This window comes from Ipomoea triloba, chromosome 12 (genome assembly GCF_003576645.1).
Source record: "Ipomoea triloba cultivar NCNSP0323 chromosome 12, ASM357664v1".
NCBI classification, from domain to species: domain Eukaryota; kingdom Viridiplantae; phylum Streptophyta; class Magnoliopsida; order Solanales; family Convolvulaceae; genus Ipomoea; species Ipomoea triloba.
In genome coordinates this window covers 21,074,604-21,092,187 of record NC_044927.1, presented here as the reverse complement: position 1 = coordinate 21,092,187, position 17,584 = coordinate 21,074,604, and the positions used below count along the sequence as shown (strand labels likewise).

Sequence of the window (17,584 nt, the reverse complement as noted above, 5' to 3'; positions counted from 1 at the left end):
TTTTTTTTTTTTTAAAAAAAAAAAAAAAAAAAAAAAAAAAAGAGTAAAATATGCATTACTCATGAGTGTGGATGAGATGGTAGAGTCTCTTCTAGTTTAACCAAAGGATGAGGTGCAGATGAGATGGTACATGTCTCTTCCAACTTAATAAGAGGTCTTGAAACTCTTTGAGGGTTTACTCATTACAGATAGGATTGGTCTTGCTGTGGGGTCCTAGTGTACCTTGGCTACGAAAATCTATGGTCAATCACAATGACGTATCCATTGCCAACCGTCCATCTTGTACTAGTGTTGAAAACATTTGATACTCTCTTAAGTCATCTCCAACCAAAAATACCAAATTTTACACAAAAATGAATATTCTTAGCATACTCTTACACCATTTTTTTCATCTCCAACTCATTTACACCAGATTATGCACCAAATATTATTCTTCAATAAAATAATTTGTATTCTCATAAATTAAAACTTTATATTAATACCTTAAATATTTTAATATAAAATATAATTATAATGGAAATCATAATTTTATTCCACAATAATATAGCATATAATTCGTGTTTTATCGTCTTAATTATTTCAAATGCTACACTATTCACCAACACCATTTTTTTTTTTGTGTAATGGTGTCTTCCTTGAGCAAGAAAACACCAAAATCTACACCAAAATGACGTTTTAACACCTTCCTTGGACTATCTCCTATTGAGTGGGACTGTGGGAGCGAAGTTCAAATGAATTAAAAAAATGTTGGAAAAAAACATCAAAATTTGATTTGATATAAAATAAAAGCATAAGTTAAAATCCCCTCCTCATTGCTAGTGAGGTTTGATCTCATAACGTATGATATCAAATTTTAAGGAACAATTAACTATATTTGCTATGCATGGACATTTGAATCTTTATATTAATTATTTTTGACAATCTATTTTCTACCAAACAAATAATAGAATATAAAATTCATCTTGTTCTTTTCATGAAACTTAATTTCATTTATCATAAATTCTTTTTTGTGAACCAAATAAGTCAAACAAGTTTAAATTTATCCCTCAGAAAGAATTCAATTGATTACTCTATCAAGTCTTGAGGACAAGAGTGGCATGATTCTTTTATATTTGTATGAGTGATACTATGCATACTCTTAATTTCTACTCCTTCACTTTTATTTCAAAATGTGGCAAACATTTCAAACAATGATAGGCTATTTTTATCAGAGTTAATTATCGAAATGGTCATTTGACTATAGAAAAATTACCAATTTGGTCATTGATTATTTTTTTGCCTAATTAAGCCATCAACTTTAAAAGTTTTAACCAATTTGGTCCTCTGTTTATTTAGATGTCAGATGTCCATTTACTCGGGACCAAATTGGTAATTTCGTTATAGTCAATGGACCATTTCGGTCATCACATGCACCATTTCTCTCTTATTAAACCAAAGAGTTAATTATCAAAATGATTCATTGATTATAGCGCAATTAACAATCTGATACTGAGTAAATGGGCGTCTGACAACTAAACAAATGGAGGACCAAATTAGTTAAGATTTTTAAAGTTGATGACTTAATTAGGAAAAAAAATAGTCAAGACCATTTCGATAATTAACTATTTTTATTATGTGGGTTCAAAAAATTATTCACATAAAGAATTTGAGAGTGAGAGTATAAATTGGGAGTAGAATTTGGAATTTCACATAGGATTTTCCCTATTTGTATACTCAATGCAACTTGTATGATAATTCATTGCCACTTTTTTTATCGTACAGTCAACTGTCAAAGTAGGTTGCCTTCCTTCCCCAAGGCAAACCTTCCATATTGGACTAAACTGATGTTTAAATGAGAGTCATTTTCATTTTTTGTCCTACTATTATTAGGGCATTGTCAATTTTAGTTCACTTTATTAATTTTTGCTACATTGCGGCCAGTCTTATTTAGTCCTTGCCACTTTTAATCCACCGTTAAAATTTTTGTCAAATAACCGTTCAAAACATGGGTATTTTGATTTTTTCATGCTTTGATCATCTCCTTAACCATTTGCAGTAGTTTTCCTTACACATGTTCATCCAATGAAGAGGTCCGGCAAAAGCCATGGCTTTGTAATGTAGCTCACATGGCTTTCGCTGGACCTCTTCATTGGATGAAAATATGTAAGGAAAACCATCGCAAAGGGTCAAGGAGATGACCAAAGCATGAAAAGACCAAAAATACCGCTGTTTAGGACGACCATTTGACGAAAATTTTAACTGTGGACTAAAAGTGGTAAGGACTAAATAAGACTGACCGCAATGTGGCAAAAATTAATAAAGTGAACTAAAATTGGCAATGCCCCATTAACAATAGGACCAAAAATAGAAATGACTCTTTAAATTATTATGGTGTGGTACATCTCCCTTGAAGCCTTCAATCCTCGTAACTTGACAATTTCTTTGGCGTGGAGAGCCCTCTGTTTGTTGCTTTCAAGGGTCGTTATTTCGGTTAATCCCATTCAGACTTTGACTTTGACATTTGAGAAGTTGATTCATTGGCCGGCCATTATCACGCATGCTCAATTACAATAAATATAGTTAAAATTGATTCTCAGACTGCAAACAATATTTTGTTAGATTATATATGTATAGGAGGTATATTGAGATGACCACTGGTTGGTCATGGGGTCCTAGAAAGATCTGGCCTTTGAGTCTTTATTATTTATTAGGGATTAGGGATAAGACAAGTCTGGAAGTCAGTATCAAAACAAAAGACACAATGTCTCTCTGAAAGGGTATATTTTGCGGCCATTTGTGTGAATTGGGTTTCAGTTTTCTTTGCTCATTCTGTCCTTTTATAGCAGTTCTATCTGAAGCAAAAAAAAAAAAAAAACAGTTACCTTAATTTATTGAGCTGAAATTTATGATTCTGTTTGAAACTCTTGGGGGTTCTTGATTTTCTAGACTATGTGGATGATTTTCTTTAAAATCTGGAGTTGTGTTTGGGGAAAAATTGACTCCTGAATTTATGAGAATTTGTTAATTTCTTGACAAAAATTAGATTGTTTGTGGGTGCATAGGGAGGGTTTTAAGGGAAATTGAATTTTTCAGCAGTTTTAGAGGTGGGAAAGAACTGGGGGTAGTTATGATTTTGGTTTGTTTTCACGGGATAATTGTTTGTCACAAGAAAGTTGTCAAGGAAAAGGTTTGATTCTCAACTGCTGCAGTGATTGCTGAGCCTTAAGTTTTTGCATACCAGGTGTTTGTGTTTTTGTCTTCTTAGTATTGGTTAGCATGATGAGTATAAAGTGACAGTAGAGGTATACGGTGTGTTACAGAGAAAGCTTTGTTCTTCCTATTCATACCTATTTTGTGTTCTTGAAATGGATAATTCTACAGTAGACGTGGACCTGAAAGCAGGAGTAGAAGTTATCAAGGATAAGAATGGAATTGATCAAGTTCTGCTTCAGAATTGCAGAGGAGCTTCAGCTCGGGTTAGTTTTCTCAACTTAAGAATAAGCGAAAACGATGCATATTCCTGAACCCATCTGCCTAAGATCTATGCTAAGTTGTTGTTTAATGAGGTTGCTATTATTACTTAGGTGAGCCTACATGGAGGACAGGTTCTTTCATGGAAGACTGACCATGGTGAAGAATTACTATTCACCAGTAGCAAGGTGTGCTTTAATTTGCCTCCTCATTTATCTTATACTTTGTTCATAAAAAATGGATTATTAGATTTTAACCAACTTGGTTGTTCATAAAAAATGGATTATTAGATTTTAACCAACTTGGTTGGCGTGAATGACCGTGCACTCGCGTACCTTAAGAGAGGTCAGGAGTTTAAACCCCCTCTCGTATGGAAAAACCAATCTGGCCAGCACTTTGCCCCTTGATTAGGCTAGCCTGGTGCGAACTGGGATTAGTCTCACAAAAAAAAAAAAAGGATTATTAGATTCTAGAATTATATCATCCCTTTCTGGGATTTTACTAATTGGTATTATGTAAGCAGGCAATTTTTAAGCCACCAAAAGCTGTGAGAGGAGGGATTCCTATTTGTTTCCCACAGGTATGCTTCTATTGTATTTGTGTATGTGCAGTAGAGCGTTAGATATTGAAGTGATTTAGTAGGTGGTCTAATGTGTTGTGTGTATGAAGTTTGGAACTCGGGGTACCCTAGAGGATCATGGATTTGCAAGAAACAAGATGTGGGTCATTGATGATAATCCTCCACCTCTACACTCCAATGATTCCAATGGCAACTCATATACCGACTTGCTATTTAAACCTTGTGAGGATGATCTTAAAGTTTGGCCTCATGGGTATGAATATGATTTATGCTCCAAAAATGCTCCTTTGATTATTATATGAAGCTGTTTGTTTAGGAAGTTTTACTACAACATATCTAGATTGTTGAATGGTTGGGAGTCATATCAGCTATGCTATACCAACATAAACATTGCATAATCTAGATTGTCAATTCAGCAGTGGTGTAATTCCGCCTTTTCACTTGTTCCAGTTTTGAATTTCGTCTTAGAGTTGGTGTGACGAGTGATGGATCGCTCATCTTGATATCACGCGTGAGGAATATCAACTGCAAGCCTTTTAGTTTCTCATTTGCCTACCAGACCTACTTTTCAGTATCCGATATCAGGTAGCATTTACACTTCTCGAGTACTATTTTATTGTAAGAGATTTAGCGGCATTGATTAAACTAATTGCATCCACTGAACCACGTTACGTTAAGCCCTTGTGTGGTTTGGTTTCTGAAGTACATCTTGGATGGTTGCACCATATATGATTTTATCTGAATGTAGTAACTTGTTGTTACAGTGAAGTAAGAGTGGAAGGCATAGAGACTCTTGATTATCTCGACAACCTCTGCAACAAAGAACGCTTCACAGAGCAGGGCGATGCATTGACATTTGAATCCGAGGTAAACCTGTTATTGTTACAAGCAGTTTACAAATACGATAATAAAAGGAACACAAGTAATCTTCCATTCTTCATGCAGATTAAACTCTTACTTTCCTCTCTCTCAAGCCATTCATTTCTTCTCCCATACAGGTGGATCGAGTTTATCTCAGCTCTTCAGATGTAGTTGCAGTCTTTGATCATGAGAAGAAGCGGACTTTTGTTATAAAGAAGGCCGGCCTTCCAGACGTAGGTAATGTTTTTTTTTTTTTTTTTCCTGAGAGTCTGCACTCACCGAAATGTATCAGCACATCACATCAGTATAGAAAACACAATGCAGGCAAAATGAGCATCCATCCTAAATACAGCACTTAATTGATAACTGCAAATATAATATTGCCTTTCTAAGCTCATCAGGGATATTTGTGAACAGTTGTTTGGAATCCATGGGAAAGGAAATCAAGAGCGATAATGGATTTTGGAGACGAAGAGTACAAGCAGATGCTGTGTGTGAATGGAGCAGCAGTCGAGAAACCAATCACGTTGAAGCCAGGCGAGGAGTGGACTGGGCGATTGGAGATAGCTGTAATGCCTGCAATCTAGCAAATTTCTGCTGTTATTTATGCATCCAGAAACCCAGAATGCAGATATAACTAATTTATTGGCCACTCAAAATGTTATTAGTACTAAATGTATCATAGCAATGAATTGTGTGAGTGAAAATGGTGGGAATGTGTTTTATCTTTTCCCCAGATTGTTGTATCATCACTATCATGAAACCTTGTCATATGCATTAAGGTAATTCCAAAAACTCAACTCTGGAAGTGTTGCAAAAATTATTGGCACTGGAAGCTACTCTTATCAGAGCCAGGTTTCGATCCTGGGACCTGTGGGTTATGGGCCCACCACGCTTCCGCTGCGCCACTCTGATTTGTTGTTAGATGTTTCAATATTTATATTATAGTACATTCTTCTTCCATATGGGTGGCTAAGTGATGGACGCTTGTGTCCATATTAAAAAAATGCGATAGGATATTGGATAGAATAGTGTAATGGTCCACTTTCCAAACTGATGGACGTTTTTGTCCAATTCGTGATTCCATTACTTTCCAAATTTCATACATATAATATTCAGACATAAATTATCTATATTCAGCTCATACTATAATTTGCTCATAATGCTTGGAATTATCTAATGAAAATACAAAGGGGATAAGTTTAGAGAATAGTATAATATTTTAAGAAATTTAAAACACAATATTAACTCTAACATATATATGTTACGTTACCTTCATGACTAAATTTGTTATATCCATTTTATACCAACAACGATTTTCATATATGAAATAAAATGAAACTTTGGAAAGGGATCCTAGCTAAGTTAATTGAACTGTTGGTTTGGTAATCGTAAGATTCCAAATTTGACACCCATCTAGGCTAATTAAGGGTTTTCCTCGTCACCAAAAAGAAAAAAAAAACATTTTTACTTTTATAAAGTTTAAGTTTGGATATTCAAATTGGAACGCAAAGTTGAAATGAAAGGACATTTGACATGTGATATGAACCAGCTGCTAGCTATTTGTTCTTATGAGTTACAAATTACAATTAACATATTTGTTGTTAAGCTACATATTTATTATTAAAAAATTTCACTATATTAAAAAGATACTATGACTACTATTATAGATAGAAAAAGAGACTGACATTTTTTTTAATAATAATAAATAAATATAATTTTGTTTTAAAACTGTGTTAATGAACTTATTGCGGCTTTTTTATTATAGAAGTAGACACGGATCACAATCTATTACTCCATATTTCATTAGCTTCAACTTTACTAGCTCTGTTAGATAATGACTTCTTTTAGTTATGCATGGGCTCTTCGGCTCTTCCTTATTTCTTGCGTGTCGCCTACAATTGGTTATGCAGCTTACGATGTCGACTCACAAGTCTTCATGATTGTTGACTCAGGTTTTAATATTGGGTCATTTTAAATATTTTTTGTGAATAGTTATAACTTAATTGATAGAAGGAAGAAAAAAAAAATGGAGTACTAATAAGCTAGCTCGGCCTCATATGACATCTGAAACCTAACAAAGCCAAACTTATGGTATCAAATTAACGACCAAATACTAAGATGACAAAACAACCAAAACAAGGTATGATATGGTGACAATACAAAGCACATGACACATGATTTGTATCCCCACAGGTTGAACATGGAGAAGAAGTATCGCATGGAATTTGATCATATCATATATATATCCGCCATGTTTATGTGTGGACAAATGAAGGATGAAAATAATTAAAATCCAAATCCTTATTAATAATATCATATATAGTAGTAATCCTCTGTATAGCATGACATCCCATCCAAAGTAATATATAGGCTACTGGTTGATATAATACTACAAAGTATAAATTGTTGGCATTAGACAGTTGTCCACTTATCATTATGGGTTTTCATGCTTTTTGAAATTCTCTCATAATGGAGCATTCATACCAACCAACACATTCAAAACCCATCGAATTATTCTTTATGCCATTGTGTACTATACATGTCATGTAGGTTAGGTTTTAGAAGCTAGATTGGCAATAATAATCAATTAACATTTACCACCATTATTCTATTTCATTGATTTGTGAAGAAGTCCGCAACTGCTATTCGGAGGTGCGTTTAGAGGAAGCTTGCCTTATGACCCTAACCAGCAAAAGGTCACAAGGAGGTAAACCAATATAATCTAAGTTGTCCATAGCTGATCGATTCAAATCAAGAAGACTAATACAACTGTATTGTACTCCACAAAAAGTTAGCTAGGAACCTTGTAATTAGGAAATCAATTGCTAGACCAACTCAAGTAGGGTTGCATCCATTCTTCTATTTCTTGATGTGGTGAGATAAAAGTGATGTAATGATTTATTAAAAGTTATTGTATCTACTCTTATTTCATACCAAAAAAAAAAAAAAAGAGTGGAGATGCATGCATGAGCAACTCAACTAGTCACAGAAGTGAAATTTGTTATAAGAGACTAATAATGGTCGAGTTTCAAAATGAGAAACTTCTTTGCGCGAATGATAGCAAAAGTCTAGCATCTGTTTGATAAGTTGAGTCATCATAATTTATCCATCCACAATCCTAACAGCACAGGGCCCCAAAATTTTGGGGGCCCCTAGTCCAGCCCTGGGTCCAATAGTTAGTATATGTATTTACGTCAAAGAATGCTAAAACGACAGCTCTTTTTAAATAAAATATTTGTAGTTTGCATTATGTTTAGAATTTTGTTCATAATAAATAAAGTTTGAATTTGTTTCAGCTTTTTTACATTTTTCTCTTTGCAATTTTGTTTCAATTCGCAGTTTATTTATACTTTGATAGGGCCTCACTTATTTACCAACACAGGGCCACGCAAATTAAAAAACCGGCCTGGTCGAGTGGGAATAAATAATATAATGTTGGTAATGCAAAGGGGTCGGAGCTGAGTTAGGAAGTTGAAAGATCTTTGTAAGTTATAAGATTAAGGAGTTTTCTCCTTAAATATAGTGTCATACTTTTCTTTTGGTTTCAAATCTTTTGTGTGGGTAAAAGGAGGAATAATCAATAATCCCTTAATTGTTGCTGCCATTTGGCCCATCCTAGCTCAGATCAGAGCTGAGTTTGTATCTCTAGTTTTGGGTGAGATGGTTCATGGTTTGAAGTCCTTTGCGTGGGTAATAAGGAGGAACCCCTTGTGTGTTGATTCTTTTCGAGTGCATGGGGTTGAGGCATATCAATGATATCATTCATGTTTTGTGTATGTATATATTCTTTGTTTCGATATCTTTTTGTCAAATACTTTTCAATTTTCATTATGCATATAATAATGTTAGTGTACAAAGGATACACTTTGGACCACCTTTTTATTGGCTTAATTATTAGTTAAAAACATAAGTTGTTATTAGGTAGGTTGGTCCGTTTTCTTGGTTAAAAGCAGTTTTTCTCACATACTCTGGAGCAGCGCCAGCGAGTAGTCCAGTGGACGGGATTTATTCAAATCAGAATTCAGTCATCATGATCCTCACTTTACTCTGATCTAATCCTATGGCTGATCCTTATTTGGAGTGATTTTCAGCTGTAAACATTAAGGCAAGGTTGGTTAATGGCTTGGCTATAAATATAGCTCTATTACATGGGATTCATTACGCCGATTACTATTCGCTATCCCTCTTGCATTACTCTTCCGAATCAGATTATATAAGAGGATTTCATACTGGTTTTTCTACCGTTCTTCACGTGTTCTTGTTCTGGTTGCTTGAAGATTCAGCCGTGTTGGTGAATCGTGATGTACTGCACAGTGTCAGCTCCAAGATGAGGAAGGCTTAGCTAGGAGTATTTTTTGTAACCATTAGTGTAGGACGGTTGTTGTTAGACTCCTTGTAACCCTTGTGATCATCTAGTGGATTGGGCTGACGTGAAGTGCCCCGCAGACGTAGGAGTGGAGCTCCGAACTGCGTGATCAATTCTGGTGTCTGGTTCCTTTTTATCGCTTTATTTTCTTGTTGGTTATTTATCTGTTTTTTATAGTTTAATTCTTTCAGATAAATATTTCCTTTAAAATAACGTTGGAACCTTAATAGTAAATTGTACATTTAAGACCCACAATACAATTTCAATTGGTATCAGAGCCCGGGGACTTAAGTTATTAGTCTAACCGATCTGGCTTCGAAATTGTGTTTCTTGAACTTACAATTTCACAGTGCTTTATTGTTTTGGTTATACGCCTTTTTATTCATCTCACTGTGTGTTAAGTACTCCAGGATGGATAAGCACCGACCTCCTCCAGAACTAACCGGAGAAAACTATGCGTACTGGAAAGCTCGCACCAAAACACATCTGAGGGCCCAAGGTGTATGGAAAACAGTGCTATCAGGATGGGTTCATCCTACCAAAGACGGTGAAAAAGAAGGAGATCCAAAGGTGTTAAAACCAGAAGTTGAATGGGATGCTACGGAGACTATTATAGCAAGTTTCAACGCTAAAGCCTTAGATATTATTTTTTCTTTAATACATGAAAGTCAATTTAACCTGATTACATGCTATGACACTGCTAAAGAAGCTTGGGAAATTTTAGAGACCACGTATGAAGGGACAACTTCGGTCAAACAGTCCAAACTTCAACTAGTCCAGAGTGATTTTGAAGATTTACGTATGAATGAGGATGAAAACATCGTAAGCTTCAACGAAAGAGTCCAAGAGATTGCCAACCGTGCTGCCACTCTGGGTGAACCATTTTCACAACAAAAATTGATCAAAAAGGTTCTTTGTTCTCTCCCGCCTAGGTTCAGGGAAGACCAAAGTTTGGCTCAACTTATGGGTAACCTCAAAACTTATGAGATGGAAATATTGACTGACCATTCTAGAAAACAAAAGAATGTTGCCTTCACAGCTGACGAACAGGGTACTGTACCAGATCCAGACGAAATCGAGGATGATGATCCAGTTGTTTTGTTAACCAAGCATTTCAATAAAATCTTGAAACAGGTCAAACAAACGAATAGCTTCCGCGGTAACAGACCTCAAAACTCCAACGGATCGAATAGCTTCCGCGGTAACAGACCTCAAAACTCCAACGGATCAAAATCTAATTCAACAACGAGTGGATCAAATTACAAGCCCACTGCGTCTCGTACAACACAACCGTGATCAAATTACAAGCCCACTGCGTCTCGTACAACACAACCGTCTGCATCACGAACAACCCAACCTCGAGAAAGAACAAGTGGCAAAAACATACGGTGTTATGAGTGCGAAGGCTACGGACATGTTCAGGCTGAATGTCCCACTTACTTGCGAAGAAAAAAAATCAATGACAGCACTAACATGGAGCGATGATGAAACTGATCCAGAAGTTGAAGCTGATACAGAAGAGATTACTGGCAATTTTGTTGCTTTCACGGCCAGGATTACAACTGATCCAGAAGATGAAGATGAAGTTCCAACTGACTCGGAAGGTTGTGACTACAACTCGGCAGAAGATCTTGAAGCCCCTGCTTTTTCTTATGAAACCGAGTATAAAAAGTTGTATTCAAAATGGGAATGTTTACTTAAGGCAAATCGTAACTTGTGTAGTCAAGTAGGGATATCAGAAAAAGCTATCAATGTATACAAAGATCAAATAAGTGAAAGAGATCTACAACTCAAAGCAGCTTCTGAACGAGAAGCCAAGTTGAACCAGGATGTGGTCAAGCTTACACAGGAATTAAGTTCACTCAAGAAGCAAATCCAGATGATGGACACCACATCAACACTTGATGAAATTCTTGACACAGGTCGGCAATCAACTACCAAATATGGTCTTGGCTTCACCGGAGACAAAAACAAAGGGCAAACTATCTTTGTCAAAGCTACTGGACCAACTCCAGGAGATACTCCAGAAGCTAGTACAGCAAGGCATATGAACTCAGCAAGGCATCGTCGCAATATGGTCTTGAAATATAAACGTATTTCTAAACCTTATAACCCTATATGTCATTATTGCAGGATGCGCGGCCACACCAAACCTGAATGCTACTATTTCTACAAGGATCAAAGGGTTGAGAAGTACATTCACAAGCGCATTGCACCATTTGTAAAAAAAGTTTGGGTTAGGAAAGCGGATTTTATAACCCAGAAAATACCAAATGCACCGCAATGGAAAAGTGGTACTCAAGAACTAGTGGAAGGTGTAGAGAATCTGGAAATTCAAGATTGAAGGGTTAACTTTGAAATAAACCAGGTATGTTAATTTTTAAATAAATTATTTTATCACTAATATTTTTTTTCTTTTAGTGTTCTTTTTTCAGGGATAAATAATGGTTGATTTTTTTTCCCTTGGCCGAAAATATCCAAGAATCCTAAACCTTAAAATATTCTTATTCTAAATCTTCTACCTTCTTATCCTAAAAGATCTCAAAATCTTGTTGGATTAAATCTCATCCACTCTCACGCTTCCCAATGCATTATAAAGTCCAACCTTTAGCACAAAACCTCACTTTTCCCCTTTCTTCTTCGTGACCCTACCCGATCGGCTTCCTTCAAGCTCAAAATCGAAAAACCTCAAATCCATCTCCCATGGCTTCAAGCTCCAATCCACAAATTGACACCAACCCGTTCCTTTTTTTTTCAAAGCTACGGATGAAAGGATCACTCTCTTTCGATCAATCCTAACAAATTCCTCATCTCTCACTCTCTTGCAAAGAACGGGTCTTGGCTACACTTCTACAAAATCAAGAGCTTTTGAATGATCTATCTACGAAGGAGCCCTGAAATCTACTGACATTGGCTCAAGGAATCCGTGCTACGCCATGGCCGATTGAATAAAGTGATGATGACATCGATGAGGCAGAGCTTCAGACAGCGTTGGAGGCTTCGAAAAAGGCTGATAATGTGGTATCACTCTCTGTTTCCTCTTGTTCTGGCACTATCTCGCTGCCTGTTTCAGTTTCGCCCTCTTTAGTTTCTTCGTTGCCTAGTGCTTTTGTTTGTTTTGATATGCCTAGCTCTTCGTGTGTTACATCTGTGTCTGCTTCTATTTGTCCTTTAAATGTGCCTACTGCTGTTAACTCTGATATTGTGCATTTGCCTGCTGCTTTACCCTCTGTTTTACCTGCTTCTGTGCTATCTGCTGATTCGGTAGTGGCTACTGGCTCTGTTTCTGTCTCTGTTCCAGTATGCTCTGTTTCTGGCTCTGCTTCTGACTCTGTTTTAGGAAGGTCTAAGCCCGAGCAAGTCACAATTCCTGATGCTTCTACGTTTAATATACGTGATATTGCATTATATGTTGACTTGCCTGCTGCTTTTCCTGTCTCAAAATCTGATGTTTTAGTTCCGATCACTGTTACTACATATCCCTTGCCTGTGTTTGAGTCAGTCACTGTTCCAGCTTCATCTGGTTCAGTTCCATTGTCTGCCAGCACTACCGAATTACTATCTATTTTAATATCAAAATTGCATGTACCTTGCTTTGCTATGTCTGTGTCTATGCTGCTTATACAGGTACCTTTTGAACAATCTCCTCAAAAAGCTAAAAAGAAAGTTTCTGGAAAAAGGAAGCTAGATGATACAAGTGATGTGGTCATTGTTGGTGAAAAGAGGAAAGGGAAAAAGCCTATGACCACTCCCACTCCAAGAATGACTCGGTCCAAGTCTGCCTTTGGATCTGTTGATGCTGCTGCCTCTATTAGCCCGATTATCGACCCTGCCTCGCCACCCGCAAGCATCAAGATTGAGAAGTTCAAACCAATTTTGCGTGATTCATCCTTGATTAGAGAGTGGACTACTCACAGCTCTCGTGGTGTTTTGCTTCAGAAAGAGATTGATGTAGATGATATTATGCGCAACTGCAATATCATTCCTTTGTTGAAAGATCAAGATTTGCTTCAAACTGTCCAGAATGTCTGAGATTGAGGAGCCCTATGAACCTGCCCTGGATTTCTTGGCGTCTGCCCTGACTCATGCTCAGCTTACTGAATGGCCGCAAGGCGATATCCAATCTAATCTCCTGACGACAGTTTATTCCGTGCTATTTCGGTTTGCATCGCACAACTGGCTACCCAATGCTTCATGGCATGTTGTTACACCTAAGATGGCAAATTTGATCTACAAGATTCGCAACCATATGGGTGTTGATTTGGGGACTGTTATTTTCGATCACGTTATGTCTCTTACTCCCCCGAAAGAGTCTAAAGTTCACTTGTCATATCCGTGCCTTTTGCTTGGTATTCTGAAATCTCAAGGGTTTAAGCCCTATTCCAATGAACCTATCAAAACTGCCTCTGCAAAGTTCTCTACGGATGCTAGACTCTATTCAGGCACTCATTATGATGATCGTGCATCCCTTCTTACTGCCCCAGTTTCTGATCCAGTGCCTCCTCAGGAAACTCATTCGGGTTCATCTGCAGCTCCTTCTGCCTCTGATCCTGTCTTTGCTTCAGTTCTGGTCCAGCTAAAAAGTCAGGCTGCTTTTTATCAGTCTACTCTGGATAATCTTAAATCGGTGGTTTCTTCACTTCACAGCTTGCTTCACAAGATCCCGGTGTTGAAGGCCCTTCACAGGATGATGAGGGCACTCCGTCAGGTTCTCCAGTCCACTAATAGATGATCACTTTGACAATTTTTTGTCAACAAAGGGGGAGAATAAGATGTTAGGGGGAGCAACTTTAGCAACTTGTTTTTGTTTCTGTATGACTCATTATGATCTGGTTGACTCTTTTTGCTAGTTCTTTGTTGATAATCAAGATGTTGCTTTGCTTTTTGATAAGTGTTTATTTGGCTTTAAATGTGTTATGTGATTGATGTGTTACGTGTGACCTATGGCTATATGTTTCCTTGGTTGAACATGTGTTGTGTGTTGTGAAGTCAATCAGTCCATGATGAGTTATGAGCTAAGTTGCTGGCAGTTGTCCCTAGTTTGAGCTTTTTCTGTCTAACTTTACAGGATGTCTTTGTAAACAAATATAAATTGGTGGCACTTTAATAAAAGTGAGTTTTCTCGTATGCATGCCCTAATTTTGTATTTGTATAGGTTTTTGACAAATAATTGCCAAAGGGGGAGTTTGTTAGTGTACAAAGGATACACTTTGGACCACCTTTTTATTGGCTTAATTATTAGTCAAAAACATAAGTTGTTATTAGGTAGGTTGGTCCGTTTTCTTGGTTAAAAGCAGTTTTTCTCACATACTCTGGAGCAGCGCCAGCGAGTAGTCCAGTGGACGGGATTTATTCAAATCAGAATTCAGTCATCATGATCCTCACTTTACTCTGATCTAATCCTATGGCTGATCCTTATTTGGAGTGATTTTCAGCTGTAAACATTAAGGGAAGGTTGGTTAATGGCTTGGCTATAAATATAGCTCTATTACATGTGATTCATTACGCCGATTACTATTCGCTATCCCTCTTGCATTACTCTTCCGAATCAAATTATATAAGAGGATTTCATACTGGTTTTTCTACAGTTCTTCACGTGTTCTTGTTCTGGTTGCTTGAAGATTCAGCCGTGTTGGTGAATCGTGATGTACTGCATAGTGTCAGCTCCAAGATGAGGAAGGCTTAGCTAGGAGTATTTTTTGTAACCATTAGTGTAGGATGGTTGTTCTTAGACTCCTTGTAACCCTTGTGATCATCTAGTGGATTGGGCTGACGTGAAGTGCCCCGCAGACGTAGGAGTGGAGCTCCGAACTGCGTGATCAATTCTGGTGTCTGGTTCCTTTTTATCGCTTTATTTTCTTGTTGGTTATTTATCTGTTTTTTATAGTTTAATTCTTTCAGATAAATATTTCCTTTAAAATAACGTTGGAACCTTAATAGTAAATTGTACATTCAAGACACACAATACAATTTCAAATAATATTCATTTAGCGTTATTAGAGTAACATGGTAGGGGTTACATGAGTGGGAATCAAACCTCAACATCATGCTTACTACTCCTTACTTGCAAAGATCATGGTCCACAATACATTATGGATCATGGTCATGGCTGATACTGCAGTTGTGTTGAAAAGATACTGTAGTTGTGTTAAAAGAAAATTGCAGTTGCGCGGAACAGATCTGTTCAACACAACTGTAATATCCGTTCAACACAATTGCAATATTAGTTCAACACAACTGCAGTTTCAGACAGATAAAACGGTCTCTGTTCTGCGCAACTGCAGTTCCCTTTCAACACAACTGCAATATCAACCATGACCCATGGTCCACAATGCATTGTAGACTATGGTCCACGATATAATGATTGCTCCCTACTAATATGGTAAAATGATATTCATCAATTAGCCTAGATAAATTAGGGTGGGGGCCCACTGGCCAGCTTGCTATATTATTAATTTTTTAAAATCCTTAGCTAAGTAACTAAAAGTGAGTGAAGTGACTACCTACTAACCTAGTAACCCGGCCAATTCTAACTTAAAGAAAAAAACAATTACTATTCTGATTTTGTTTCTTATTTGTATATCTCTTTGTGGTATATCTTGATTCTTGAGATCTTGTTGGTATACACAGATCACAATATTTCTTTAGCAGCCAACCAAATTTATTTGGTATTATTTTTATTTAAACTATTTTATTGTTCAAATATTAGCTTTTTAAATTAATATATTATCAAATTAATTTTTACTTTTAAAAATTATGGCTAATTTTGGTGGCGGTAGATTGGTATTTCTTAGGTTTGTTTAAATGGCAGAGTAGTGAAGTGGTCGATCCACTTTAAGGCTATTCCATTTGTGAGTTTTAATGGGATTTTGGCAGAATAAAAATTTTAAAGTGAATTTTTTAACAAATGTGGGCAGAAAATTTGGATGAGTTCTTTCTCTTGCAAGAGAGGAGATTTTAGCAGTCATCAGGGGCCCACTTTGGTTCAGAACAACCGCATCGGGTGCGTAAATACTTTTTTTTTTAATTTTATTTTGTTTTTTCCTTTTCTTTTTTTTTCTTCCACCCCTATTTTCTCTTTCATAATTACACCTACAAAAATTTCTCAAAAATCATACCGAAATTCTCACTATTGAGGAAGGCCTAATGATACTAGTTAAAATTTTACTGTCATTATTGATTTTTATATAATTTTAATTAGATTTAAATAATTAACTGTTAATAATAAATTATTGTTGTATTCATATATATACACACAAACTAGAGTTATCTCCACCACTGAATTCATTCAGATCTAGTGCGAGGGCATTATGGTAATTTAGTGTAAGTATAAATTTTTTTTCCCTTTGGGTGCATTATTTTTCTCCGTTGGGTGCATATTGTTCATTCTTTTGGTGCATATTGTTCCTTCTTTGAGTGCATGATTTATCTTCTAGTGAATATTTACTTTTTCTTTGGGTGCATTATTTTTTCAACGTTGGGTGTATAAGTTTAAAATGTTATCTTTGCACTGTAAGGTGCATAAAGTTTAGTCTACGAGTTCATACATTTTAATCATTAAGTGCATAACTTTGATGTCTTAGGTTCATACCTTTGAAACTACAGGTGCATAATTTTTAACCTTTATGTGTATAACATTGAACTTAATATGCATAACTTTGAAAAATAAATAAAGATAACTCTAGGAAGTATATTTTTTTTTTCTTTTTTTTTTTAAAAAAAAAATCTTTCATTTCGAGCCGTTGATCTAGATTAGATCAACGGCTCAGGTTTCACTCCATTTTCACCGNTGTTAGTGTACAAAGGATACACTTTGGACCACCTTTTTATTGGCTTAATTATTAGTCAAAAACATAAGTTGTTATTAGGTAGGTTGGTCCGTTTTCTTGGTTAAAAGCAGTTTTTCTCACATACTCTGGAGCAGCGCCAGCGAGTAGTCCAGTGGACGGGATTTATTCAAATCAGAATTCAGTCATCATGATCCTCACTTTACTCTGATCTAATCCTATGGCTGATCCTTATTTGGAGTGATTTTCAGCTGTAAACATTAAGGGAAGGTTGGTTAATGGCTTGGCTATAAATATAGCTCTATTACATGTGATTCATTACGCCGATTACTATTCGCTATCCCTCTTGCATTACTCTTCCGAATCAAATTATATAAGAGGATTTCATACTGGTTTTTCTACAGTTCTTCACGTGTTCTTGTTCTGGTTGCTTGAAGATTCAGCCGTGTTGGTGAATCGTGATGTACTGCATAGTGTCAGCTCCAAGATGAGGAAGGCTTAGCTAGGAGTATTTTTTGTAACCATTAGTGTAGGATG

At 36.3% G+C, this 17,584-nt stretch overlaps 1 protein-coding gene and 1 non-coding gene across 3 annotated transcripts; one reads left to right on the top strand and one right to left on the bottom strand.

Moving 5' to 3' along the window:
- Nucleotides 1-2,814: 2,814 nt before the first annotated feature.
- Nucleotides 2,815-5,691, top strand: LOC115997957 (putative glucose-6-phosphate 1-epimerase). 2 transcript variants are annotated; one of them, XM_031237380.1, is made up of 8 exons: nucleotides 2,815-3,455; nucleotides 3,564-3,638; nucleotides 3,974-4,030; nucleotides 4,120-4,283; nucleotides 4,499-4,615; nucleotides 4,795-4,897; nucleotides 5,029-5,128; nucleotides 5,309-5,691. In XM_031237380.1, the coding sequence occupies exons 1-8, from the start codon at nucleotides 3,345-3,347 to the stop codon at nucleotides 5,476-5,478; spliced, it is 897 nt and encodes a 298-aa protein (XP_031093240.1). In that variant the 5' UTR covers nucleotides 2,815-3,344; the 3' UTR covers nucleotides 5,479-5,691. The 2 variants fall into 2 exon arrangements, with proteins under 2 accessions (XP_031093240.1, XP_031093239.1); XM_031237379.1 differs by having other exon boundaries at nucleotides 2,822-3,455; nucleotides 4,481-4,615.
- A 43-nt stretch (nucleotides 5,692-5,734) lies between these two features.
- On the bottom strand, nucleotides 5,735-5,806 carry TRNAM-CAU. The gene has a single exon. It is a non-coding gene; the product is annotated as a tRNA-Met (tRNA).
- Nucleotides 5,807-17,584: the final 11,778 nt, after the last annotated feature.

Bases quoted from the DNA above. Each gene is read 5' to 3' on its own strand.
- LOC115997957 (XM_031237379.1), top strand. From the start codon at position 3,345: ATGGATAATTCTACAGTAGACGTGGACCTGAAAGCAGGAGTAGAAGTT. The intron at 4,284-4,480 runs GTATGAATATGA...CACTTGTTCCAG, and splicing joins CTTAAAGTTTGGCCTCATGG to TTTTGAATTTCGTCTTAGAG. The intron at 5,129-5,308 runs GTAATGTTTTTT...ATTTGTGAACAG, and splicing joins GGCCGGCCTTCCAGACGTAG to TTGTTTGGAATCCATGGGAA.